This window comes from Balaenoptera ricei, chromosome X (assembly GCF_028023285.1).
Source record: "Balaenoptera ricei isolate mBalRic1 chromosome X, mBalRic1.hap2, whole genome shotgun sequence".
NCBI classification, from domain to species: domain Eukaryota; kingdom Metazoa; phylum Chordata; class Mammalia; order Artiodactyla; family Balaenopteridae; genus Balaenoptera; species Balaenoptera ricei.
Window position 1 is genome coordinate 40941125 of NC_082660.1, and position 27244 is coordinate 40968368.

The 27244-nt window shown below is 39.0% G+C and overlaps 1 protein-coding gene across 1 annotated transcript in view; it reads right to left on the reverse strand.

The window, feature by feature from the left end:
• Positions 1-15731, reverse strand: part of EFHC2 (EF-hand domain containing 2) — a 204387-nt gene extending 188656 nt beyond the window's left edge. The window contains 2 exon segments of the mRNA XM_059910794.1: positions 7807-7864; positions 15690-15731. Coding sequence (XP_059766777.1) covers positions 7807-7864; positions 15690-15709 — 78 coding nt within the window. The 5' untranslated portion in view covers positions 15710-15731.
• Positions 15732-27244: the final 11513 nt, after the last annotated feature.

Here is a 27244-nt window from a genome sequence, read left to right on the forward strand (position 1 = left end):
GTGCTGCAACAACTGGATATCCATATCTTAAGAATGAATTTGTACCCCTGCTACACACCAATACATGGTCATCATACCATAAACAAAAATTAAGTTGAAATGGACCAGAGACCTACATGTAAGAGCTAAAACTGTAAAACTCTTAGAAGAAAATATAGGAGTAAATCTTGAACTTAGTTTAGGCAATGATTTTCTTGGTATGACACCTAAAGCACAAGCAACAAAAGAAAAATAGACAAATTGATTTCATCAAATTTAAAAACTTTCATGCTTCAGAGGACACCATCAAGAAATGAAAAGACAGGGCTTCCCTGGTGGCGCAGTGGTTGGGAGTCCACCTGCCAATGCAGGGGACACGGGTTCGAGCCCTGGTCTGGGAGGATCCCACATGCCGTGGAGCGGCTAGGCCCGTGAGCCACAACTACTGAGCCTGCGCATCTGGAGCCTGTGCTCCGCAACAAGAGAGGCCGGCGCACCGCGATGAAGAGTGGCCCCCGCTCTCCGCAACTGGAGAAAGCCCTCGCACAGAAACGAAGACCCAACACAGCCAAAATAAATAAATATATTTAAAAAAAAAAAAAAAAAAAAAAGAAATGAAAAGACAACTCACAGCAAGGGAGAAAATATCTGAAATCACATATCTTCTAAGGGACTTGTATCTAGAATTTATAAAGAACTCGTACAACTCAACAAAAAAGACAAGTGACCCAATTTAAAAATGGACAAAGGATTTGAATAGACATTTCTCCAAAGAAGATATACAAATGGCCAGTAAACATATGAGAAGATGTTCAATATCATTAGTTGTTTGGGAAATGGACATCAAAACCACAATGGGATACTACTTCACACCCACTAGATTGGTTATACTCAAAAAGATGGACAATAATAAGTATTGGTGCAGATGTGGAGAATTTGGAACCTGCATACATTCCTAATGGGATGTAAAATATTACATCTGCTTTGGAAAACCATTTGGCAGTTTCTATAAAAGTTAAACACAGAGTTTTACCATATGACCCAGAAATTCCATCTTTAGGTATATGCTCAGTAGAATTGAAAACATATGTCCACACAAAAACTTGTACATGAATGTTTATAGTAACATTATTCATAAGAGTTAAAAAGTGGAAATAACCCAAATGTCCATCAATTGATGAATGGATAAGCAAACTATGGTATATGCATACAATGGAGCATTATTTGGCCATAAAATTATATAAATTAACTGATTCATATTAATGTATCAGTTGATCAACCTTGAAAACATTATGTGAAGTGAAAAATGCAATATACAAAAGGCTATATATTGTATAAGTTCCTCATATGAAATATCCAAATAGGCAAATCCATAGAGAAAGGCTGTAGGTTAGTGGTTGCTGAGGGTTGGGAGCAGGAGAAATGGGGAGTGATTGCTAATGGGTTTCTTTTAGGGATGACATAAATGTTCTAGAATAAATGATGATCAATGTACTACTTGTAAATATATTAAAAGCCACTGAATTGTACACTTTAAAAGGTGAACTTTGTGGTATGTGAATTTTCTTTCAATAAAGCTATAAGGAAATATTTTTAATTCATTAAAATTAAATAAAATTAAAAATTCATTTCCTCAGTTGCACTAGTCACACTTCAAGTGCTCAATAGCCATACATGGCTTAGTAGCTACCACACTGAGTACACAGATATAGAACATTTTGGGTTATCACAGAAAATTTTATTGAACAGTGTTGATCTAAGTCTCACTACAACATCCCAGAGATTTAAGAAATATATCAAACCCACGCAGTGTAAGGGCCTTATTTGAATTCTTACTTGGACAAACAGTAAAATAAAGTTGAGAAGATGGGGAAATTTTGAATATTGATTGGATATTTGGTTATATTAGGAATTACTGTTAAATGTTTTAGGTATGACAATAAAATCATGGTTACGTCTTCTGAAGGTACTTATCTTTTAGAGATAAATACTAAAGTACTTATGGATGAAATGATACAATGTCTGGGATTTGCTTCAAACTAACCCAGGGATCGGGAGATCAGCGCAAATAGATATAACAAAATTGGCCATGAGTCAATAACTGTTGAATTTCAACAATGGGTGTCTGGGAGCTCATTGTGCCCTTCTCTCTATCTTTGAAAATGTTGGAAATTTTTCATAATAAACAGTCAATAAACAAACAGGCAGCCACTACTTATTCGTATCTAATTGACAATTACCTCATGAAAATATAGTGTTGTCAGATTTTCTAACGTTTTAAGAGAATTCAGAAATCCAGATTCTTACGTAAAATCTCTGGCATTTCATTGCTGGTTCATTTGTTTAATTATAGAGCACACAAAAAAATCACATCTGGAGCCTGGGTTCAGTACACAGCCCCCACTCTACAAGGTCCAATTTAGAATAATCAATAGAATTAATGGATTCTGAGGTCGTCCATCATGAAAGTGATTTATTTTGAGCATATAATTAATATTGTGTATCTCATTTTTAAAAATTATGACCTATTTCAAAAAGGTACAAAGAATAATAAAATAATCACTCATATACCTGCTATGCAGCCTTAACAAATCTTAATATTTAGCCATATTTGCTTCACAAAGAAATAAAATGTTATGGATACCATTAATGTCCTCTTTCTCCCTCTCCTTAATCCCATTCCCTCTGCCTCTCCAAATAACACTATCCTGAAGTTTCCATCCATCTTTCCAACCAAATTTATAGAATTTCACTACAGCTGTATGTATTCATAAACAAATAAATGTTTTTGTCCTGTTTCCAGATGTTAAATAAGCAGTTTCATTTTTTAAAAAATCAATTGCACTTCTATCTACCAACAACAAACAGCTAGAAAACTAACTTTTAAAAAGACCATTTAGAATAAATCAAAAAGTAATATCTATCTAGGAATAAAGCTAACAGAAGATAAGCAAGACATTTAGGGAGAAAATGATAAACTACATTGAAAGGCATTAAAGAAGACCTAAATAAATGGAGAAATATATTACATTCATGGGCTGGAAGATTCAATATCATGAACATATCAATTCTCCTTAATGTCATTCCAGTCACAATCCCAAAAGAGACATAAAGTGGAGGGGGAAAAAAATCAAGTTGCAGAAGACAACATACAAAATGATCTATTTATATCAATTTCAAAAACACACAAAAGCAAACAATATATTGTTTAGCTATACAAACATATATGCAAACTAGAATGAAAAGTAAGAATGTGATAAGTGGAAATACATGATAAGAGCTACAATTGAGTAGGAAGGGAACAGGAATTCAAAGGTGACGAAAATGTTCTATTTCTTAAACAGAGTGACGTGAACATGAGTGCTCATCGTATGAAAATTCTTTATACCTTACACATGCTTTATAAATAGTGTTTTGTGTTCAATCAATATTTAATAAAGACCAATTTTTTAAAAATAATGATATACATCTATAACACTACCATGGCAATATGTCAACAACATATACGGTCAAGTGATAATGTTGAAAACCCTTATACACAATATTAATTAAAATATGTACCAAAATATTAATAGTGGCGGTGTAAAATATTACATAGAATATGCACAAATTGTTACTAGTGGAAATAAGCACCAAAATGTTAATAGTGGTTATGTATAATATTAAATAAAATATGCACCTAATTTTAATAATGGTTATATATAATGTTAAGTAAAATGTGCACCAAATTAACAGTGGTTATGTCCTAGGGAAAGTTTGGCTGTCTTTAATTTTCTCTGTTGTATAGGAGTTGGATTTTTTGCAATTCACCATCAGAAAAAAAAAAAAAGGAAACAGAAAAAATGTTAATAACAAAGAATCATAGACTTGCAGGAAATATTCAAGGTATATTATATGGAGAAAAGACTGGATGAATTAAAAGAGAAAAACCTGAGAGCAAAGCAAAAACAGGGGAGGGGGGTCTTAAAGTAATTCAAAGATGGGGTAAAGTGTGGTGACCAAGGAACTGTAAAGAAAGGGCTAGATTCAAAATACTTCATGGAAGGGCTCTAGGGACAATGAGACAAGAAAGTGCCTACATCTAAGGGGTGGGGAGAAAGGGAAGATATGCTTTCAGGGGGAGGTAGAAATTATATGTCTGAGACATAATAGCAAACTTACCTCGTTCTCTTTTTATAAATGAGAATATAGGCACAGAGAGTTTGAGCAACTTGTCCAAGTTTCTCAGCTGACAAGTGATAGAAGTGGAATTCAAATCCCAGCTGTCCACAGCCAAGGCCTTTGCACTTAACTGCTATACACGTGCACCTCTTGCTATCCATTAGGCAATGTCCAGTTCCACTTCTTTGATATTAGTGGTTAGGGGAGCTTAAAGGAGATGTTAGTACCGAGGACAGAATATTTGGGAGTACACTACATAGAGATAGCTGTTAAAACTGAAAATGAGTTCTCTGATAGGAGATTACAAATGATACAAAGAAGAGAACTGAAGAAAATCTTGGAAAACAGACCCCTTTACTACCGCTATTATCTTAACAAAGTCAAGTGATAAGAAATAGAAGTGACAAGAATTAGAGAAAGACATGTGTTCAAATCCCACCTCTGCTACTTACTAGCTGGGTGATCTCAGGGAAAACCGCTTAACCTCTCTGTGTGGCAGTTTCTCATCTGTAAAATAGATGGCCATGAGAATTACATGAAATTGTATGTAAAGTACTTAGTATTGTAGCAGCCATATAATGGATGCTCAATAAATGCCACTTTATTTTTAATTTTGTATTAGAAACAGGAAGATCAGAGACTGAGAAAGTAGTATTTAGGCACATAAACATATTTGTTGAAACTCTAAAGAAATGTGCTTCTTCCTGACATTTTTATAAAAGTTCTCCATTTCTTAGGGCAAGCTAATCTCCCCCTTGCCTCCCAGTTACCAAATTATGCATCACTTTACTCATTACTTTGATCTATTTCCCTTCTAAGTAGAGGTACCCTTTCTTTCTTTTTTTCTTTCTTTCTTTTCTTCTCTAAGTGAGAGAATCATAGGCGTGAGAAAACAAGGAAATAGAGCAGATCTGAGAACCATATCACAAATAAACACTGTAAAATACATGTGTTAAAGTTATTTTTAAAATAAAAAAATACAAATTTGAGAAAAGGACAGTATACTACCAAAAAGGATAAGGAATAATTGCAATATGAATTCTAGAAATGATAAATGTTATCACTAAAGTTAAAACCTCAGTGGACAATTTAAGGAATTAGATATATTTGAAGAGAGGACTGGTGACTTGAAAGACATTTCTTGGGATATTTCCCAGAATGCAACACAAAGAGATTAAGAGCTGGAAAATATGAATGAGAGACAAAGAAAGAGGCACGTAGAAAAGCATGAAAGAGTCCAACATATACTTAATAGAGTTCCAGAAAGAGAAATTAAAGAGAATGTGGAAAAAAACAACCTTCAAAGGGGTAATGACTAAGGATTCTCCACAGTGCTTGAAAGACATGAATCCTTAGTTACAGGAAAAACAACAGATCGCAATCCAAATAAATAAAAATAAATTTCAGCCACAAAAGCTCACCATGAAAGCTTATCAAATATATGCAGTTAACACGCCACCATCAAAAAAAAAAAAACCCAAAAAACAAAAAACAAGCCACCATCAACATTATAGAGAAATATAGTTAAAAACAAGTCAAGAGAACAAAAATGAGTGATGCTGGAACTCTCATACATTGTTGGTGGGAATGCAAAATGGTATAGCTCCTCTGGAAAGTAGTTTAGCAGTTTCTTATAAAATTAAACATACACTTATCATGTGACCCAAAAATCCCTCTCCTGGGTATTTACCCTAAAGAAATAAACTCATATGCTCAAAAACAGTGTGCATTAAAAAATTTGTGTGCAAATATTTACGACTGTTTTAGCTGTAATAGCCCAGAACTGGAAACAACGCAAATGTCCTTCAATGAGAGAATGGATAAACAAACTGTGATACTTCCATAGAATTGAATACTACTCAGCTATAAAAATGAACTACCAATACAAGCAACACCGTGGATAAATCTCAAACGCATTCTGCTAAGTGAAGGAAATCTGACATAAGGATCCATACTGTATGATTGCATTTATATGACTCTCTTGAAAAGACAAAACTGTAGTGATGGAAAACAGATCTGTGGTTGCCAGGGGTTAGAAGGGGAGCACGAGAAAGTTTTGGGATGTTGCAACTGTTCTATATGCTGACTGTGGTAAGGGTAACACAAATCTACATGTTTTAAAATTCACAGAGCCGCACATCAAATGAAAAAGTCAATGTTACAATATGATAATTTTAAAAATGAAAAGTGGAAAACCTGACTAAATCAATAACCTTGGAAGAAATAAAAAAGACAATCCAAGATTACTGCTAAAAAGCCACCAGGCCCAGGGGGCCTCCTAACCCTTCAAAGAACAGATGTTCTCCTCGTTACACTGATCAAGAACTTCTAAAAATATTGTTTCCAACTCTCCTTCTGTTATGCTAACTAGCAAAACCCTAATCCTGATATCAGATAAAAAGAGTGCTAGCAAAGAAAGAAGGGAAAGAGGAAAGGAGGAAGGGAAAGGAGGAGAGAGCAAGAAAAAACTATGGGTGAATCTCACTTATGAACATAGTTGCTAAAATCCTAAATAAAATCTTAGAAAATTGAACCTAGCAACATATTGAACAAATGATACATCGTGACAAGGAAGAGGAGAAAATTCCCGAAGAATATTTTAGGCTTTAGAGGAGCTCAATAAAACAAAAACTCAAGGTAGATTGATAAAGCCACAAAGTAAGACAGCTGTGAGGCTAAGGGAAGATGCTTGTACATGCAGTGTATCTAAATGTACAGAAAAAGATCTGTGTTTCCATTTCTGACAATATTAGACAGTAGCTATTCTTTAAAATTCACCACTAGGGGACATATATAAAGCCTGGATGTGTGTAAAGTCGTAGAATAGGAAGGAAGCTTTTCTTGAGCTGGTCTTTGGATACCTCTCTAGTATCTTTTCACACTGACTGTGCCCAGCACATTACTCAGCAGCAATCCCAGTGAGGCTTACAGCAAGACACAAAAACCCCGATGTTTCTTTTTTTTCCAATCCTTCCCTCCCTCACCCCATCTCCCCCTTGTCAACCACAAGTCTGTTCTCTATATCTGTGAGTTTGTTTTTATCTTGTAGATATGTTCATTTGCATCATATTTTAGACTCCACATAGAAGTGATATGGTATGGTATTTGTCTTTCTCTTTCTGACATACTTCACTTAGCATGATAATCTCTAGGTCCATCCATGTTACTGCAAATGGCATTATTTCATTCTTTTTTATGGCTGAGCAGTATTCCATTGTATATAGGTACCACATCTTCTTTATCCATTCATCTGTCAGTGGACATTTAGGTTGTTTCCATGTTTTGGCTGTTGTCAATAGCGCTGCTATGAACGTAAGGGTGCATGTATCTTTTTGAATTGCAGTTTTGTCTGGATATATGCCCAGGAGTGGGATTGCTGGATCATATGGCAACTCTAGTTTTAATTTTTGGAGGAAACTCCATACTGTTTTCCATACACCAGCAGTGTAAGAGGGTTCTCTTATCTCTAGGCCTCTGCCTTTCCTGCCCCCAGCCTCCTGGTCAGTTACTACTTGTCCTTGTCATACCCAGGCTCTCTCTTCCAAGAGAACTCCTCCATCCCCATAGTCTCCTGCACAGACCACCAGCATACATGCTTTTGTCCATATATGTTTTTCTCTCTCCAACTGAGCTGAAAGCTCCGTAAGGGAAGAAACCCCATCTTACCCATATGCATCTTAGCATACAGCAGAAGCTCGATAGACCTTCATTGTCTGAACTGAACCTGAAACACAGAAAGTAAAAATTTTAAATCAAGTAATGACATATTGATTTTATAAAAATGAGGAATGCTCTTTATAAAAAAAAATGGTCAAGGAATATATCAAAGTACAAAGAAGAAAGCTGCAAATCCCCCAGAGTCCCTGGCAAGATCCAGCGTCTACAGATCCAATGATGGAGACAGAGAATATAACAGTCCAGATACTCTGAAATAATTTCATAAGAACACAGTTGGACTAGACATGTTAGATCTAATAAAACATATGAAATTTAATAATACTTTAATTTAACTTGAGAAAAAAACCTGAAGTGAATCTGCAGGAATTTTCTGAACCATCCATGAATGTTTCTGCACCACGAGCAGTATTAGTGAGCTTTTAAAAGTGATTCAGACTCCCAGGCAGATGATCTGCATTTGGCAGAGTAGTTAACAACTTCAATTACTGTGTAACTTTGGGACTGGTTAAGGAGTTCCCAAGAGGAAAGAAAAGTTTTACTCAGAAACAAATGTATCGTTAAGCAATGGGGAGTTCAAAAACAATTATTATTAAGAACTTCACTGTTTTTTTAACTTTGCAAAATTGGTTTTCATTACTTTCGCTCTTGGTTCAATAAAAAGGCTTTTAAGTTGGCTCTTTTTAGAATTTAATAAGCTCCTTAAAAGTGATGCAACTATTTCTTAAATCCTGAAATAAGCTTTCCACTGCATTCAAATGTGCCCATCTGAAAAGGTTGATTCCAATCGATGGAATTCAACAGATACACCTAATTGAAGGATTATTTAGTGAGATTCTGTACTTCCCTACAGAATACAACGTAGGAGAGTCACTGCCCCTACTTTTCTGGAACTTACAGTCTGGTAGAAATGTGTTCATTCATTCTGCAAATACTTTTCACAAAAGATGACAACGTGCCCAACACTGTGCAATACACAGTGGTTGTGATGTTTACGTCACACCAGGGGTAAATGACGAGTGAAGAGATCACTTTGGACTGATACAGTCACAGAAAAGTATCTCATTGGTGCAGTCTCCACCATTATGGTAGTATCAGTTCCAGAGATAGGAAAGTCATAAAGGTAATGAGTTTGGGGTCAGTGTTACCAAGATTTTTTCAGTTGCCTGGTCTCACAACTTCAGAGCAAATGGTATCTGTTTTAAGTAAACTGATTTTGAGATCCCTTTGAGGAACTCACAAGAAAACAGTCAACCCTCAGTTCTTCCAGACTCAGCACTCTACTGCAATTGGTTTCCAGTCCCTGAACCTAAGGGTCTTGCTTTGTAGATGCTTTCTAAAAAGAGTGATGGACACTACTATATATAAAATAGATAACTAATAAGGACCTACTGTATAGCACAGGGAACTCTACTCAATACTCTGTAATTACCTATATGGGAAAAGAATCTAAAAAAGAGTGGATATAGGTATATGTATAACTGAATCACTTTGCTGTACACCTGAAACTAACACAACAATGTAAACAGCTATACTCCAATAAAAATTTTTTAAAAAATAAAAAAAGAGTGACGGAGTGGTCAAGAGTCTGGACTCTGGAACCGGGCTGTCTGATTTCAATCCCAGCCTCTTCCCCTGGTGAGCTATGTGATCGGGGACTACTTATTAAATCTCTTTGTGCCTCAGCTTCCTCATCTTTAAAATGGGGATAATAATACTACCTATATAATAGTTTGAGGCTTAAATTGAATAGCAGATGCTTGGTAATTGTTAACTATCTTCTTTTTCAAGTGAGGGAACAGAAAGAAAAGAGGCCCATGGATAGAATATGAGTGAGTGAGCACACTTAAGAGGTAGGAGGGGGATGGAAAGCCAGAGAGGAAAGTAGAGAAAGGACAGAAGAACTGGAAGGTAGGTAACAGATTGTGGTGCCCTAGAAAGCAAGGAAAGAGAGAGTCTCCAGAAACAGGAAAGCATCAGCTTCAGACACCGCAGTTTGAGGAGAAAAGGTCACTGTATTTGGGAAGTAGGAGGTCCTTGCTGATCTTTAAGAGACCAGCACTACTGGCCAATATTGCTTTCTTGTTATCTGGTTTACTTTGAATTAGTACAACTGTTAGCCACTTGGCACTTCCTCTGTGATTATATTTGGTCAGTTTCTTAAAAGACGAAATACTGTGTAATGGGATAGTGTCTGGATCCATACTGGCTCTAGCAAGAGCGAGAACAGTGATTCTTAACTTCACATTTTCAAAATGCCAGGACTTGTATATTTTATAATAATATGAACTCTCAAAGATGATGATGATTCATAATAATGAGTAATGTAGTGCTATAAAATATACTTTTCAGAAAATTTTCAAAACCAAGATCTCAGTTATATCTCAGAGTACCTCAGGGAATGAAAGGTCCTGCAAACATAAATATATTTAAATTCATCTATGAATCAAATAGATGCCTAGTGATTCATTTAATATTATGGGACAAACTGTTTCTGGGTACCTGCTTTTTGTCACACGCTAAGGTGTGGTCTGGGGATTGGTGGATGGTTTGACCTAGTCCTGAACCTCAAAGTTCAGGAGAGAGAGGTAAACAATCTTAATGTAAACCAATCAGTCCACGGAAGCAGTGGGCACAAAATACAATGTGCAAACTGACAAAGGAAGGACCCACTTGGCCTGAAGGAGTTTAGAAGCTACACTAAGGAGGTGACATTTGCACTAAATCTTGAAGGCTGAGCAAGGACTTGCCAAGTGGAAAAGAGAGAAAAGGAAATCTCACTTTTTAGAAAAGTGAGTCAGGTGTCTTGTCATCAAAACAGAATATCCCCAGAGGGCTGCACGTACCTACAGACTTTTTCATTGTCAGTTACAACATTCAGACACTCTTAGATAGAACCAGCTGGCTTCTTTGGGGGGAAATTTCAACTTCTAACTATATTTTGTTTTCTAGAACTCTGTATGTAACAATGAGTTTTTTTTTTTTTTAAAGCAGGCTCTGCTTTAACTGGATATTTGTAGCACATCAAAGAGGATGATATGCTGGGAGAGAGTCTGAGAGTATTAAGTAAGAATGATTTTCAAGTAAGGTCATAAAAGCAACCACATTTTGTGTCTGAGGGTGTATCGGGGGTCCCCAAGCCCACCCCCAGGCGATGATTCAAGGGGGGGTTCTCACAGGACTCAGAATATAGTTGTACTCATGGCTGAGATTTATCACAGTGAAAGGACACAAAGCACAATCAGCCCAGGGAAAATGGGCGTGGGGAGAAGTCCAGGGGAGACCAGGGGCAATTTTCCAAGCGTCCTCTCCCAGTGGAGTCACAAACAACTTGTGACAACACATGTGAAATATTGCCAACTATAGGTGGTCCTTATAGATACGGTGCCCAGGGTTTTTACTGGGGGCTGGTCACATAGGCACACCTTGCTTAGCACATCCCCGAATTCCAGACTCCCAGAAGGCAAGCAGGTGTTCAGCATAAACCTTAAAATGTTTGTACAGTCTAGGCACAGTGAGCCGCCCTTATCAGTTCTGGGAATGGTGAGAACCCTTCCCAAATCCAAGTTCCCAGAGTCCAGCCAAGGGCCAATCTTGTAAGCAGGCCTTTCCAAGGATAAGCAGTTAGGCCTGCTATGTTAACTCTTCTCTGCCCTAAGGGTAATATTGGCCCCATGGATACTTTTTTCTTTCTTCCTGGGTTGTATCATTATTCCATTCTCTTGAGATCTGAAGCACAGGCCTATTAGTAGAACTGAACCAACATATATTTGGGTTTTGAGTGTGTGTGTGTGTAAAATAATCATCATACCTGAGTCAGCCTAAACATTTTGAGTTGCAAATGTTGTCTGGAGTCTTTCCTTTACTGCTACAATTTGTTTTTAATTTTATTGAAGTATAGTTGATTTACAATGTTGTGTTAATTTCTGCTGTATAGCACAGTAACTCAGTTATATATATATATATTCTTTTTCATATTCTTTTCCATTATGGTTTATCACAGGATATTGAATATAGTTCCCTGTGCTATACAGTAGGACCTTGTTGTTTATCCATCCTACATACACTAGTTTGCATCTGTTAATCCCAAACTCCCAATTCTTTCCCTCCCCCACCCCCCTCCCCACTTGGCAACCACAAGTCTGTTCTCTATGTCTGTGAGTCTGTTTCTGTTTCGTAGATATGTTCATTTGTGTCATATTTTAGATTCTACATAGAAGCAATACCATATGATATCTGTCTTTCTGACTTACTTCACTTAGTATGATAATCTCTAGGTCCATCCATGTAGCTGCAAATGGCATTATTTTGTTCTTTTTTATGGCTGAGTAGTATTCCATTATATATATACACACCACATCTTCTTTATCCATTCATCTGTTGATGGACATTTAGGTTTTTCCATGTCTTGGCTATTGTAAATAGTGCTGCTATGAACATAGGGGTGCATGTATCTTTTTGAATTATAGTTTTGTCTGGATATATGCCCAGGAGTGGAATTGCTGGATCATATGGCAACTCTATTTTTAGTTTTTTGAGGAACCTCCATACTGTTTTCCATAATGGCTGCACCAATTTACATTCCCACCAACAGCGTAGGAGGGTTCCCTTTTCTCCACACCCTCTCCAGCATTTATTATTTGTAGAGTTTTTAGCGATGGCCATTCTGACAGCGTGAGGTGATACCTCATTGCAGTTTTGATTTGCATTTCTCTGATAATTATGGCTACTGCATTTTGAAGTCCTCACCCAGATGAGTAATTACAAGAAAGTGTTGTGGCCTACTGTCAATGTTGTATTTTTTAAATCATCCTTCAGCCATTAAAATTTGCTTCACCTGCTCTTAACATGAGTTTTCTATGTGTAGGTGCTCAGGGAGAGAACAAAAAAATACTCCTCTGAGCAACATTTCTTCTTTACTTTGGTCACATTTTTCTCTTTAATGTCCATACCTCATCTGTTGTGTATGAAACGGTAATTCCATTTTTAGTACTCAGTTTGCTTATGAGTCAGATTTTTACTTCCCTTTCATTGTTTACTGTGTGGTTGACATGCATGTCAATCCTGCATAAAGCAAAGTCAAAGCTTCACAAGCTGGGAAATATTTGAAATTGCTGATAATCACAGTTTATTCAAATAAGACTCTCACTTCCTAAGAATTCTTCTATATCATCTGATACCCAAATCTTACGGATCAATTACCTTCAATTTTTACTCCTAGAAGATTATAGTACTTCAAATAATGACATTCCTGTATACGTTCTTCTTCAAATCCTTATCCCCCCAACAGTGATTTCAATTGATTATGTATTTATTTTTATTTATTCATGGAATAAACATTTATTTAATGCATATCACATGCCTTCTAGTTATTACGTGTACAAATAATGAAGAAAACAAGGTCACTATCCTCAAGGAATTAAATGTCTAATAGGAAAGTCAAACAGGTTTAAAAAATACAAATATCTATAAAACATCAGGTATTCAGGGCATGGAATAAGTAGAGGGGATGCAGTTCAAGAGAGTCAGAAAAGGTTTCACATATATGAACTGAGTCTTAAAAGATAAGCAAGTAGGGCTTCCCTGGTGGCGCAATGGTTAAGAGTTCGCCTGCCAATGCAGGGGACACGGGTTCGAGCCCTGGTCCGGGAGGATCCCACATGCCGTGGAGCAACTAAGCCCGTGCACCACAACTACTGAGCCTGTGCTCTAGAGCCCGCAAGCCACAGCTACTGAAGCCCATGTGCCTAGAGCCCGTGCTCTGCAACAAAAGAAGCCACCGCAATGAGAAGCCCGCACACCACAACAAAGAGTAGCCCCCGCTCGCAGCAACTAGAGAAAGCCCAAATGCAGCAACGAAGACCCAACACAGACAAAAATAAATAAATAAAATACATGAATTTATAAAAAAGATAAGCGGGAATTCATCAGAGAACTTCCAACATTCTGCATATACAGTGACCTATACACAAGGAAAACTTTTCCTTTCTTCTAGGGTCTTAGTCTGGTCTAATAATTAAATTGACATAAGACAGATGAACAGGAGAAAAAAATATTTAATTTAGACTTATTGGAGCTCATAGAAATATGAGACTTAAAGAAGTGACCAAAACAGGGAGCTTTTATACCTTTTAGACAAAAAAATAATAAGTCTGTGAAGAATCTACAAGACAAAGAAGTTTGGACTTAGGGTAGTAAGTTAGTGAAGAAGCAACAAGGTTTGTTTATACAGCCTTCTCGGCCCTGAATTTCCTGTCTCTAGTGATGAGGGTGCCTTCTCCCCTCCTGGTACAGGGAGGGTACATTTCATATGAGAGATTTATTTCCTGATTTCAGGGGGACAAAGGAAGGTCAGAGTGTCTTTCTTGTGCCAGCTGTTTCTTAAGTAACTTTAATTCAAAATAATGAATATGCCAAAGTGGCATATTTGGAGGTGGCCTGCCCTGAACCCCATCAGAGCCAAAAATGGAAACAAATGGCATGTTGAAGGAAATTGCTAGTAGTTTAGTGAAACTAGCTTGCCAAGGGTGAGGCATGTGACAGGAGCTAGAACTGAAAAGATTATCAGAGGCCAGATCATGAAGGGGCTTGGAAACTCTGCTTGTGAATGTTGACGTTGTCCTGAAGGCAATGTTTAATCCTTGAAGAATATTATGCAAGAAAGAGATATAATAAGGTTTAATGTTAGAAAAAAAATATCTCTCGGGGCAGACTGAAGGGGTTAAAGCAGAAGCTATTGAGTCCAATTAGGAAGATGTTGGCTAATCCCAATTCAAGACCATCTTTTAAGCTGTATTCAAAAAAGAGACTATGATGGGCATGGACAACATCTATAAAATGCTATCTCTCAGGATCGTCTGGAGTAATACACACACATTGTCTAGCAGAGAGTGGCCAGTCATACGACACATGCTTTGCGCCACTTCCCTTTTTCCTTCTCCTATAGAACATGTTAAGCTTTTACTTCCCTTTATTCATGTCTCACGTGAAGCTCATGGTGGCAGTGTAGGTGTGGGTGTGAATGAGAGGAGCTAGTGATGGTGAAGATAACTGAAGAGCCTGCAACGGAGAGGAAACCGAGGACCATGTGAGGCAAAGGAGACTTGTTTGGGCAATTTTTTAAATTAACTTTTTCATTGGACAAAAACAAATTCACGAATAAATGTGAGTTGCAAAAAAAAAGTCAAGTGCCAAAGTCCATTTAAAAAACCGAAAATCCTACACTAGTCTACTCCCATCTTCATAAGTAACCAGTGTTAAGAATTTGCATGTCTCTTTTCGGAATTTTTTTAATACATTTTAACAGGTATGCGCATGATTTGGTTGTTCTTTGTTTGTTTTGTTTTTAAAAATATCACATTATACCTATTGTTGTACAGCTTGCTTTCTCCACCCAGATATATTCCTTGGAGATCACTCCATGTTAGCACATGAGGAACTACCTTGTTCTTTCTCACCAAGGCATATAATTTCATAGTATGGCTAAATCATACATTTAACCAGTGCCCTACTGATGGACTTTCAAGTTGTTGTCGTTATTATTATTTTTATTATTACTATCATTGCTATTACAAAGTGCTGTAATTTCCATCCTTGTGTATTTATCTTTGAACGAGTATACAAGCATTTCTGAATAATAGGTTCCTAGAAGTAGAGTCAATAATATGTATTTCAAACTTTCATAAATAACATTGGGTCTCTTTTGCCCAGTGATTCCCCAGCTGGGTGAGAGAGAGCTGCCCCTCTGTGTTGCCTGGGAAACTTGTCAAAACCACCTGGGCCATCCTGACATGCACACCCCCATCAGATTCCAGGGGGGTAGAGAAAGGGGGAGAAGTGATACGTGTAGTCCCCTGGGTGATTTTGTTCCATACCTCCCTCTCTTGAGGACCATTGCTTTAGCTCTTCTAATTAGGAGACTGATGCTCTGAGTTAATTCATTTTCCACTGGAGAGAGCTGTGTTGGCCACAATCCCTGCGAGAGAAAATGTTCCTTTAATATTTACAGGCCCTGCATTCTTCAAGAAGCAACTCTTTTTTTCCCCAGAGTCAACATCGTTTAATGTGAACAATTCCCGGTTCAAAAGAATAGGTCAGTGATGGTCTACAAAGCAGGAGAGAACCCAAGAGCTTTTCTATTTCATCTCCAGGCCTCTAGTCAAAACCATATTTAACCACTTAGGGTCTAAGTGCCTCAATTGCTTCATCCTTATCCCGACCCCATACTCCAGGTGACTGTCCTAAAAACTCCTCAAAAAGAATGTCAATATTTTTGGGAAAAAAGAAGTAAATAGACAAAACAGTAAGGTTGCTCTCAATAAGATAGGAACCTGAAATTGGACATAAAAGGCAAAAAGACTGTTTAACCCCTTTAACAATGTTCAGAGAAGCAACTGAATCTTTGTGTAACTTCCTTGAAAAAGAAACTTTAACCTAAAGGGTCAACACACTTTAGTAGAATTCAAAGGCCCAAGATTTTTTAAAAAAGGACTAAACTTTAGAAATAGGGACTAATTATCTAAGAAGAGAGAAAGATGGAAGTTGGGGATATTTTCAAAAATAGCTTCCAAGCACAGGAAACAAAATCATCATCTTCATCATCATCATCATCACTAGCTGCTCTCCGTTTTCACCAGGAATGAGTCACTTAGACATAGATTTGAATTACATATAAAGACAGACTTAGAACATTTCTTGAAGCAAACCTTCATTCTAGTTAAAGCATTTAGTTGCACTTAAATGAGAGATAATAGATTATCCTTCTTTTTGGAATGAGAAGCTATATGAAAATTGTACCAAGTTGTATGTAACCCCCAACGTGTCAGCCTTCCCTACTTCTGACAAAGACTCTCTCCTTAACCAAACTTGAGTCAGGATCCTCTGAGTCCTCTTCTCAACTAGGCCCCAACCTTCGGTTCTGTCCTTGGCCCACTTAGTTCAGTGTTAGCAAGAATCCTGCTGGGTCAGCTTAGCAAAAACCCTCGCTCTTGATATCTGACCAAATGCCTCATCCCCCACCTTCAATATCTTATCCCTCTGGCTTTTCTGAAGGCAGGAATCCTGTCAAGTCAGTTTAGCCAGAATCCTCCTTACACGGATGCTTCCTCCTAGTAATTTTCTATCCACAGACCCCCACCCTGCTCCTTGGCTATGTATCTCTACTTGTCCAATTGTATTCAGATTGGAGCCCAATCTCTCACCCCTACTGAAAACCGGCATTGCAGTGGTCCCTGTTGAAGAGTCTTCCTTGCTATCTTTAACAAGGCTGTGGGAGGTTATCAGGAAAAGCACAGTTAACAAGGATAAGGTTGTTATGCAGATTTAGGTCCTTGCCTTCTCCATTGATAAGCATTCTAGAGATTTAGTCATCCCTCTCTTCCCGGTACAGAGATGGAGACACCCTGACAAATGGTGATTTCCCTTATAAATGTAAATGTCTCTTTCAGAGGTTAACTTCTACTTGGTTTTCAGATTCTCTCTATGTCTTCTCTTTCTTAAAAATAACCAGCTCAAGATAATCCTTATGCCAAAGAGGCATAGCTCGGGGTGGCAAATTCTGTTCCCCTTCAGTAGTAATAATAATACTTAGTCACTTTCCTTGACCCTCAACTTCTCCATTCATCTGTTGCTCTCTGAAGAGGAGCAAACAAAAGTGTCCGCCTACCCTGTTGATGAGTTCTTGGTGGCTCGTCTTAGTGGCTGCTTCCCAGATTACTTACACAAGGGCCTGATCAAAACTTTTGAAACAGTCAGTTGGAAAGATTTATTTACCTTCTTAACCAATGGCTGCCTTTGACCCCATTCTCAGTCCAGTAGGAAGAAAAAGGATGATCTCACTCTTCCAGTTACAGTTGTAAATCATGCAAATCTCACTTTTCTTATACATAATAGAAATCATTCAACAAATACATATTGAATTTTGACCATATATCAGGGACTAATCTAGGTACTGGATCTACAGCAATGAAGAAAATGGAAAATACCTGCCCTCATGGAGCTTACCTTCTGGTGGGAGTGATCTCGGGTGGCCTCAGCCTGCAGCTGCTTGAAGCAGGATTTCAGTTCCCGACCAGAGACTGAAGTCAGGCCACGGCAGTGAATCCTAGCCACTAGACCACCAGGGACCAGTGACCAGTGACAAGGCCCTGGCCCGTCGGCTATGTAGAAATGAATTCCCTCAAAGACAGAAAGTAGTGAAACAAGGAAAGTGCTTATTAGGAGGAAAAAGAGTAAGTGTGGATAGACATATGGGTGGACTCAGAGAGAGAGTCGCGTCCCCATGGTAGTTTGAATCACTTACACGGTGCATTTCTTCCAGCTTTCCTTTGGCCAATCATCTTGCTTTGCCTGGTTCTGAGTCCATATTTGGTTTATCTCAGGGTCCTCCCATGTGTGCTCATGCATCTCTTAGCCAAGATGGATTCTAGCTAAGAGCCTATGGGTAGGTTGACATCGCTCCCTTTTTGACCTCCAAGGAGCCTCTCTGCACATGTGTAGTCGGGAGGGTCTCCTTGACCTTGAGAATGAGAAATACATGGTCTCTATCTTTTATCTGGGCAGGGCCCAGCGCCTCTCTCACTCCTGCTACTTTGGAGTATCTGTCCATAAACTCCAGGGGACAAACTCCAGCTGCTCGACCTGGGGCCCATCTATCTCCTGCCTCCAGAGGAGGACAATTAACTGGGGGGAATATGGAGTACTATAAGTGTACTGCAATTTTAAGTATGTTGGCTGTATTATTTAGGGTCTAGACAGGAAAAGGAAACCCCACTAGTTAAGTGAACAGATAGAATTTAATCTAAAGAATAAATAGATTTTTCTCCTCCCTCCAGCCCTCTTCTGAGGTGAGTTTCCTCTAGATGCTTATCCCTCTTCTGGATTATTTTTCTGTCCTAGTCTCATCCCTCACTGGGGGATGGAGGCATCATCAAATCAGAAAATGGAGCACTGGCTTCCAGTCCAAGATGATGGCATAGGAAGACTGACCTCCTCCCACAGACACAATGAATCTAAACCTATATAGAGGAAGAGCAATTCCTCCTGAGGAAGAAATGAAGGCTGATTGAACAGCTTCAGCACAACAAGAAATAGAGGGACCACATAAATACAAACAGGAGAGAGATGGAGACACAGTATCTATGGGATACCTCCAACATAGCAACCTGCAGTAGAGAGGGATATCACTGAGAGCCCCGCATGCAGACCTGCCCACCCTGGGGCACAGCAAAAAAAATAGTGATTTAAAGGGCACTTAGACTATACAAGAAGGAAATCCATTTACTAACCCTAGAGCATCTCCAAATGGACAGAGAGACTGCTGGAACTCTCTCCCGGGTTGGAGGTGCCAGAGAGTACCAATTTTTGCATTCCCCCCTCCACCTGGATAGCACAGGTGGGAACACAGTCCAGGCACTAGCTAGCCTGCCAAGGCCGCCACAGCATGCCCCAGGACCCTGGCCCTCACCAGTTACATCTGTCACCCCAGTGCAGCCCTGGTGTGGCACACCCTGGGCCCCTCTGCCCATGCCCACTCCAGCTCCTGCCGTCCCACCAAGGTGGCCCCAGCACAGCACTCCCCAGGACCCCCCAGCCTATGCCTGTTCCATGTCCAACCAGACAGCCAAAGCCACCCACATGCAGTCTACACAGGGGATGCTTCTACACAAGACCATGCCTTCAAGACTGGGAGAAGTAGCTGTTTCACCTAATTCATGGAAACAGATACATAAAGCCAAACAATATGAGGAGACAGAGGAATATGTTTCAAATGAAAGAATTACACCCAAGGAAACAACCCTAATGAAACTTATAAGTAATTTACCTGATAAAGAGTTCAAAATAATGGTCTTAAAGATGCTCACTAAACTCGGGTGAAGTATGGAGGAACACAATGAGAACTTCAACAAAGAGTTTAAAAATATAAGAAAGGATCAACCTGAGCTTAAGAATACATTAACTGAAATGAAAAATACAATAGGGGGAGCCAACAGCAGATATGATGATATAGAAAAACAGATCAGTGATCTGGAAGACAGAAGAGTGGAAATCACCCAATCAGAACAGGAAAAAGAAAAAAAGGAATTTTTAAAAATGAGGATAGTTTAAGGGACCTCTGAGACAACTTTATGCATACTAACATTCACATTATAGAGGTCCCAGAAAAAGAAGAGAGAAAGGAACAGAAAAAGTATTTGAAGGAACAATGGCTGAAAATTCCCCTAACCTGGGGAAGAAAACAGACATCCAGGTCCAGGAAGCAGAAAGAGTCCCAAACAAGATGAACCCAAAGAGATACACAGCAAGAGATATCATAATTAAAATGGAAAAGTTAAAAAGAGAATTTTAAGGCAGCAAGAGAAAAACAATGTCACATACAAGAGAACCCCCATAAGACTATCAGCTAATTTTTCAGCAGAAACTTTGCAGGCCAAAAGAAAGTGGCATGATGTATTTAAAGTGCTGAAAAGAAAAATCTTACAGCCAAGAATACTGTATCTGGCAAGATTATTATTCAGAGTTGAAGGAGACATAGAGTTCCCAGACAAGCAAAAACTAAAAGAGTTTGTCACCACTACACTGGCCTTACAAAAAATGTTAAAGGATCTTCTTTAAGTGGAAAAGAAAAGGCCATGGGAATTCCCTGGAAGTCCAGTGGTTAGGACTCCACGCTTTCACTGCTGGGGCCCAGGTATGATCCGTGGTCGAAGAACTAAGATCCCTCCCACCCCCCCAAAAAAAGAGAAAAAAAAGGCCAAAAATAGAAATAAGAAAATATATGGGGCTTCCCTGGTGGTGCAGTGGTTGAGAATCTGCCTGCCAATGCAGGGGACACGGGTTTGAGCCCTGGTCTGGGAAGATCCCACATGCCACGGAGCAACTGGGCCCGTGAGCCACAACTACTGAGCCTGCGCGTCTGGAGCCTGTGCTCCGCAACAAGAGAGGCCGCGATAGTGAGAGGCCCGCGCACCGCGATGAAGAGTGGCCCCCGCTTGCCGCAACTGGAGAAAGCCCTCGCGCAGAAACGAAGACTCAACACAGCCAAAAATAAATAAATTAATTAATTAATTAAATATATGAAAGAAAAAAAATCTCACTGGTAAAGGCAAACATATAGTAAAGGCAGTAGATCAGCCACTTAAAAAGCTGGTATGAAGGTTAAAGGACAAAAGTATTAAACTATAGCTACAATAATAATATAAGGGATACACAAAATTGAAATATGTAAAATATGACATGAAAACCACAAAACATGGGGGAAAGAAGATAAAACATAGTGCTTTTAGAATGCATTAGAAATTAAGCAACTATCACTTTGAAATAGACATATATATATTGTACTGGCACAAAAGCAGACACATAGATCAATGGAAAGGAATAGAGACCCCAGAAATAAACCCGCACGTTATAGTCAATCACATTAAAAAATGGGCAGAGGATCTGAATAGAAATTTTTCCAAGGAAGACATACAGATGACCAACAGACAATGAAAAGATGCTCAACATCACTAATCATCAGGGAAACACAAATCAAAACCACAACAAGCTACCACCTCACACCTGTCAGAATGGCTGTTTTCAAAAACACAACAAATATCAAGTGTTGGTGAGGATGCAGAGGAAAGGGAACACTTGTGCACTGTTGGTGGGAATGTAAATTGGTGCAGCCGCTGTGGAGAATAGTATGGAGAGTCCTCAAAAAATTAATAATAGAACTACCATATGATCCAGCAACTACACTTCTGAGTATTTGTCCAAACAAAATGAAAACACTAATTCAAACATATACACACCCCAGCGTTCACTGTGACATTATTTACAATAACCCATATACAGTATTGAAGCAACCTAAGTGTCCATCAAAAGACGAATGGATAAAGAACACTGAGATACACACACACACACACACACACACACACACACACACAGTGGAATATTACTCAGCCTTAAAAAAGGATGAAATTTTGCCATTTGTGACAATATGGATGGACCTAGAGGGTATATGCTAAGTGAAATGTCAGACAGAAAAAGACGTATACTGTATGATATCACTTTATGTGGAATCTAAAAAACAAAACAAATGAACAAACAAAACAGAAACAAATTCATAAATACAAAGAACAAACTTGTGGTTGCCAGAGGGGGTCGGGGTGGGGGAATGGGCAAAAGAGGTAAGGGGAATTAAGAGGTACAAACTTCTAGTTACAAAATAAAAAGTCACAGGGATGTAACGTACAGCATAGGGAATATAGTCAATAATATTGTAATAACTTTGTATTGTAACAGATGGTAATTAGACTTATTGTGGAGATCATTTCATAATGTAAAAAATATCAAACCACTATGTTGAACATTTAAGACTAATATAATATTATAAGTCAGTAACTGATAAGTTAAAAAGGGACTCTAAATTATCACAGAGTAGCAACTGAAGGAAGTAGCTACCCTTGCTAGGGCTGAGGAAAAAAGGGAAGAGGTTAGAAATATTAAATCAACCAGACAACAGACGACGGTGGCAGTGGGTTTGTGAGATGTTCAGATTCTGGATATGCAAAAGGATAAAGTAGCCAATAACTGAGATGGGGAAAACTACAAGAGAAGCAGAAAGAGGGGTGTTGGAGATGGAAGCAGGAACTCGGTTATGGACACTTTAACATTTAAGATGCCTATTAGAACCTATAATGGAAAAGAATCTGAAAAATAATCGATGACAGATGATAGATAGATAGATAGAGATATATATGCATATATGTATAACTGAATCACGTGGCTGTACACCTGAAACTAACACAACATTGTAAATCAACTATACTTCAATTTTTAAAAAGATGCCTATTAGACATATAATTTGGGATATAAACCTGGAGATAAGGAGAGTGGTCTGGACTGAAGATATAATTTTGGTAGACACCAGTTTGTGGTGGTATTTAAAGCCATGGGAACCATAGTGAAATAAAAGTGCATTAATGCAACTATCTGACCAGCAGAGCCTAAATTCCCTCTGATATTTTTTACAAGGTGATTGTCTAAGTGTTGAGTAAGGGACTTGGGCAAACATCGCAAGCATTATGTGATTCAGGCTAGAACTCGCAAGCAGAAGATCAGCCACAGAAAGCACACAGTGCCTCTGTCTCCTACCATCCCATGAAGTGGTGTATTGGGGCTAGAAACTGCTAAATACATCACAGGTTGTGCTCTAGGGAGGGACCCACGGTCCTGCTGCTCTCCCAGGGAGCATCTAACCAAGCATGTGACTATGACACCCTTATGATCATAAGAAAGGCCTTCCTAACAGAGACAGCCCCCCGCAACTGGCTGCCAGCTGACTAGGGAACTTGCATACCATTGTGACATCACCTTCCTTTGGGAGATGGGGGAGCCAGTGTCCCAGTTAGCTTTGGGGATTTCTAGCAGACGATTGTCCTATTTGTCTCTCCTCACCAACACATACTTGAACTCTGCCAAAGACTAGGAACTACCTGATTCCATATTTAAGCAGAATTACTATCGAACTATTTCTTATACTTAATAAGTACAGTTGACCGTTGAATCACACAGGGGTTAGGGCACTGACCCTCCATGCAGTTGAAGATCCGAGTATAATTTATAGTTGACCCTCCATATCCATAGTTCAACATCTGCGAATTCAACCAACCGTGGAGTTCAACACCCATTAATTCCTTCCCTTTTAAGGCTGAATAGTATTTGACTGTATGTATACACCACATTTTGTTTATCTATTCATCCATCCATGGACATTTGGGTTGCTTCCACCTCTTGGCTATTGTGAATAATGGTGCTATGAACATGGATGTACAAATATCTCTTCAAGATACTGATTTCAGTTCTTTGGGGTATATACCCAGAAGTGGGATTGCTGGATCATATGGTAATTCTATTTTTAATTTTTTTGAGGAACTGCCATATGTAATGTTCTCCATAGCGGCTGAACCAATTTACATTCCCACCAACAGTATACGATGGTTCCAATTTCTCCACATCCTTGTCAACCCTTGTTATTTTTATTTTCTTGTAGTAGCCATTCTAATGGGTATGAAGTTCCATTTTACTTTTTGATGCATTCCAAAGTAAATTGCAGACCTCCCCCCCCCCCTCAAAAAATACTTCAGAGAGCATATCATTAGCTGGAGTTTAAAATTTATTTACAGGCTTTTCTCTTTTGATATAAAGTTTGTATACAATGAAATGCTCAAAACTTTAGCATATTTACTGAGTTTTGACAAATGCATACTCCAGTGTAACCCCAATCCCTATCAAGATATAAAACAAAATTTCTTTATACCCTTCCCCATTTAGTCCTTGCCCCCAGAATAAACAACCACTCTGATTTTCTTCTACCGTAGATTAGTTCTGCTTGTTGTAGAACTTGGCATAAATGTGATCATACATTATGTACTTACGGCAGGCAAGAGGAAGAATGTGACTTGCAGACATCCAACTCCAGGAAGCATCACTGACCAAGGGCCACAGCTACTGGGCTCCAAAATCCATCGTGGTATTTGCACAGATGCCATGCCTCCCACTGGCTGCCCCAGCCAATGACTGATCCAGGCGTGGCACTAAGGCAGGCCGGTTCCTGAAAGAAACAAGACTTCTGACAGCTGACTTTGGTTTGAGGCCAGCCTGCCGGCCTCGCTGAACCTTCCAGAGACTGCAGGACAGTCTAGGATGCTCCCGCCCACTTCCCTGCCCTCTCGCCTTCCCTTGGGTCAAACCAACATTACAGCCCATTGGCAGATCTCCCAGCCTTGCCGATGTCTCTCGCTGTTTCTCTCATAGTCATTTCCCCTAATAAAGTCCTCGTGCATTTACTCTTGCCTGGGTGTCTGCTTCTCAGAGGATCTGCTCCAAGGCAGCATTGTTTTGTGTCAGGTTTCTTTCACTCAGCATATCGTCATCACGATATTTCTTAATTGGTGTTGTCAGAACTAAACACCGCACTTCCATGGAGACATCACAATTCTCTAAATACATCTCAGGTCAGGTCAGCATTTTCAGTGTCCCATAGCTGACCCAAGGGAATGATGTACTTTATACTAAATTACTTCAATCATTCTCATGCATGCTGCTGTTGAGCCTCACCTCCCACATCCTTTATCTGTTGGATTTTAGACACAAACAGAAAATCAGACAAGTAACTCTGCCAACTTTTCTTCCTTAATACAACAGCAGAAGTGATACGTACATGCAGAGATGTTTGTCCCAGCTGACTTAGATACACAAATGTGCACAATAGTGTAGAGATTAAGAATATGGGCTCTGGATCCAGCCTGCCTGGCCCAAATCCCTGTCCCAGTAGTGTATCAGCTAGCAGTGCTTTAGGCTGCAAGTTACAGAAAAGCAGACCAGGGCTTCCCTGGTGGCGCAGTGGTTGAGAATCTGCCTGCCAATGCAGGGGACACGGGTTCGAGCCCTGGTCTGGGAAGATCTCACATGCCGCGGAGCGACTGGGCCCGTGAGCCACAATTACTGAGCCTGCACGTCTGGAGCCTGTGCTCCGCAACAAGAGAGGCCGCGATGGTGAGAGGCCCGCGCACCGCGATGAAGAGTGGCCCCCACTTGCCGCAACTAGAGAAAGCCCTCGCACAGAAACGAAGACCCAACACAAGCCATAAATAAATAAATAAATAAATAAAATTTAAATAAATAAAAATTAAAAAAAAAAAAAAGAAAAGCAGACCAGCAGGAGTTTAAAGAAATAGTTCATTTTTCTCACATTATATACAACCTAAAAACGGGCAGGTCTTGGCATTGGTTTGCAGGCTTCACAGTGTCAGAGCTGGCATCTCTGCAATTCTCTTGGCCTTTCACTTACACTTGAAAGATGGTGAGATGGCTGCATAACCTTAAATCATTTCTTCTGTATTTAAGATGATAAGACATACAAAGTCTTTGCTAGAAGTAACCAGCAAACCTCTGCTTATGTCTCATTGGCCTCTCCTAGCTGCAAAGAAGGCTGGGAAAGCAGAACTGGGCTTTTCTTGTCTAATGATGGAGGTGGACAAAGGAGAAAGTGTTGGGAATGGGTGTCCAGTTTGCTAACCAATGTAGACGCTGTAGCTGTTCACTACCTGGACAATCTTGGGCAAAGTAACATAACATCTTATGGAAAACCCCAAACGAACTTTCTGGCCAACCCAATACTTCCCTCTCTCACCTCAGTTTTCTCATCAATAATGGGTATAATAATAAAATTTACTTTCTAAGTTTTGCTGTGACGATTAAATCAGTTATTATATATGAATGTTTAGAACAATGCCTGGAACATAGTAAGTCCTTAATTATGGTAGATATTATTTATCATACAGGAAAATCAAACATAACCAAAATGTTTATCACAACAGGATCAGTTATGTAAATAAATCTGTCTGTGTTTGGGTTGATACAATAGAATACCATAAAATGGGTCGCTTATAAATAAGAGAAATTTATTTCTCACAGTTCTGGAGGCTGGGAAGTCCAAGATCAAGGTGCTGGCAGATTGTGTCTGGTGAGAACCCCCTTCCTGGTTTATAGATGGCCATATTCTCCCCTTGTCCTTACATTGCAGAAGGGACCAGGGAGCTCTCTGGGGTTTCTTTATAAGGGCACTAGTCTCATTCATGAGGACTTCACCCTCATGACCTAATCATCTCCCCCAAAACCCACCTCCAAATGCTATCACATTGGGGATTAGATTTCAACAGACACATTCGGTCTATAGCATTCCACTGATCCAACTGGAATACTATGTAGCCATTAAGATGTCAGTTGATCATGATTGACGTTGTAAGATCTACCACGTATTGTTCAGTGAATACAAGTTATAGGACAATACATAAAATATGATCTCTGTTATATAAAATTATACACAGTGGAGTGAATATAGTGTAAAAAGAAACATCATTTTCATGGATCAGAGATCTCCTAGGGCCTCAACTACTTCCTGTTTATGTGAACTTTTTGCCATTTTCAGACCAAGGGTTGACTTTGTTCTCTGAGGAAATGACTTAAAACTTCTCCTGGAAGAATTTAAGAAATCACCAAGACACCTCATTTACAGTTGTATAACTTAGTCCCAGATAGTGTTTGACTCAACAAGTATGCCCTATATGCTTAAGAATTTGTATTTTTTTTAGGAAGAAAATCCGATCTTTGAGTGGCACACCTTAACTTCTCATTTTTGAGAAGTTATACAATGTAATTCATAAAGAATGTTAATTTTAATTTGCATATTCAGATAGCAGAATCCTCAGATTTTTTTTTTTTAAACAGTCCAAGAAATGTAGACAATTTGGTTACTCTGAAAGTACCCTTATGTCTATGTCTCAAAGGTGGCTCTGATGGCTTCAGGCAGATGCTCTCACTTGCCATCGGGCCCCATCACGTCTTTGACTCCTTTCAGGGCAAATTTTCTGTTACTAAAATAGAA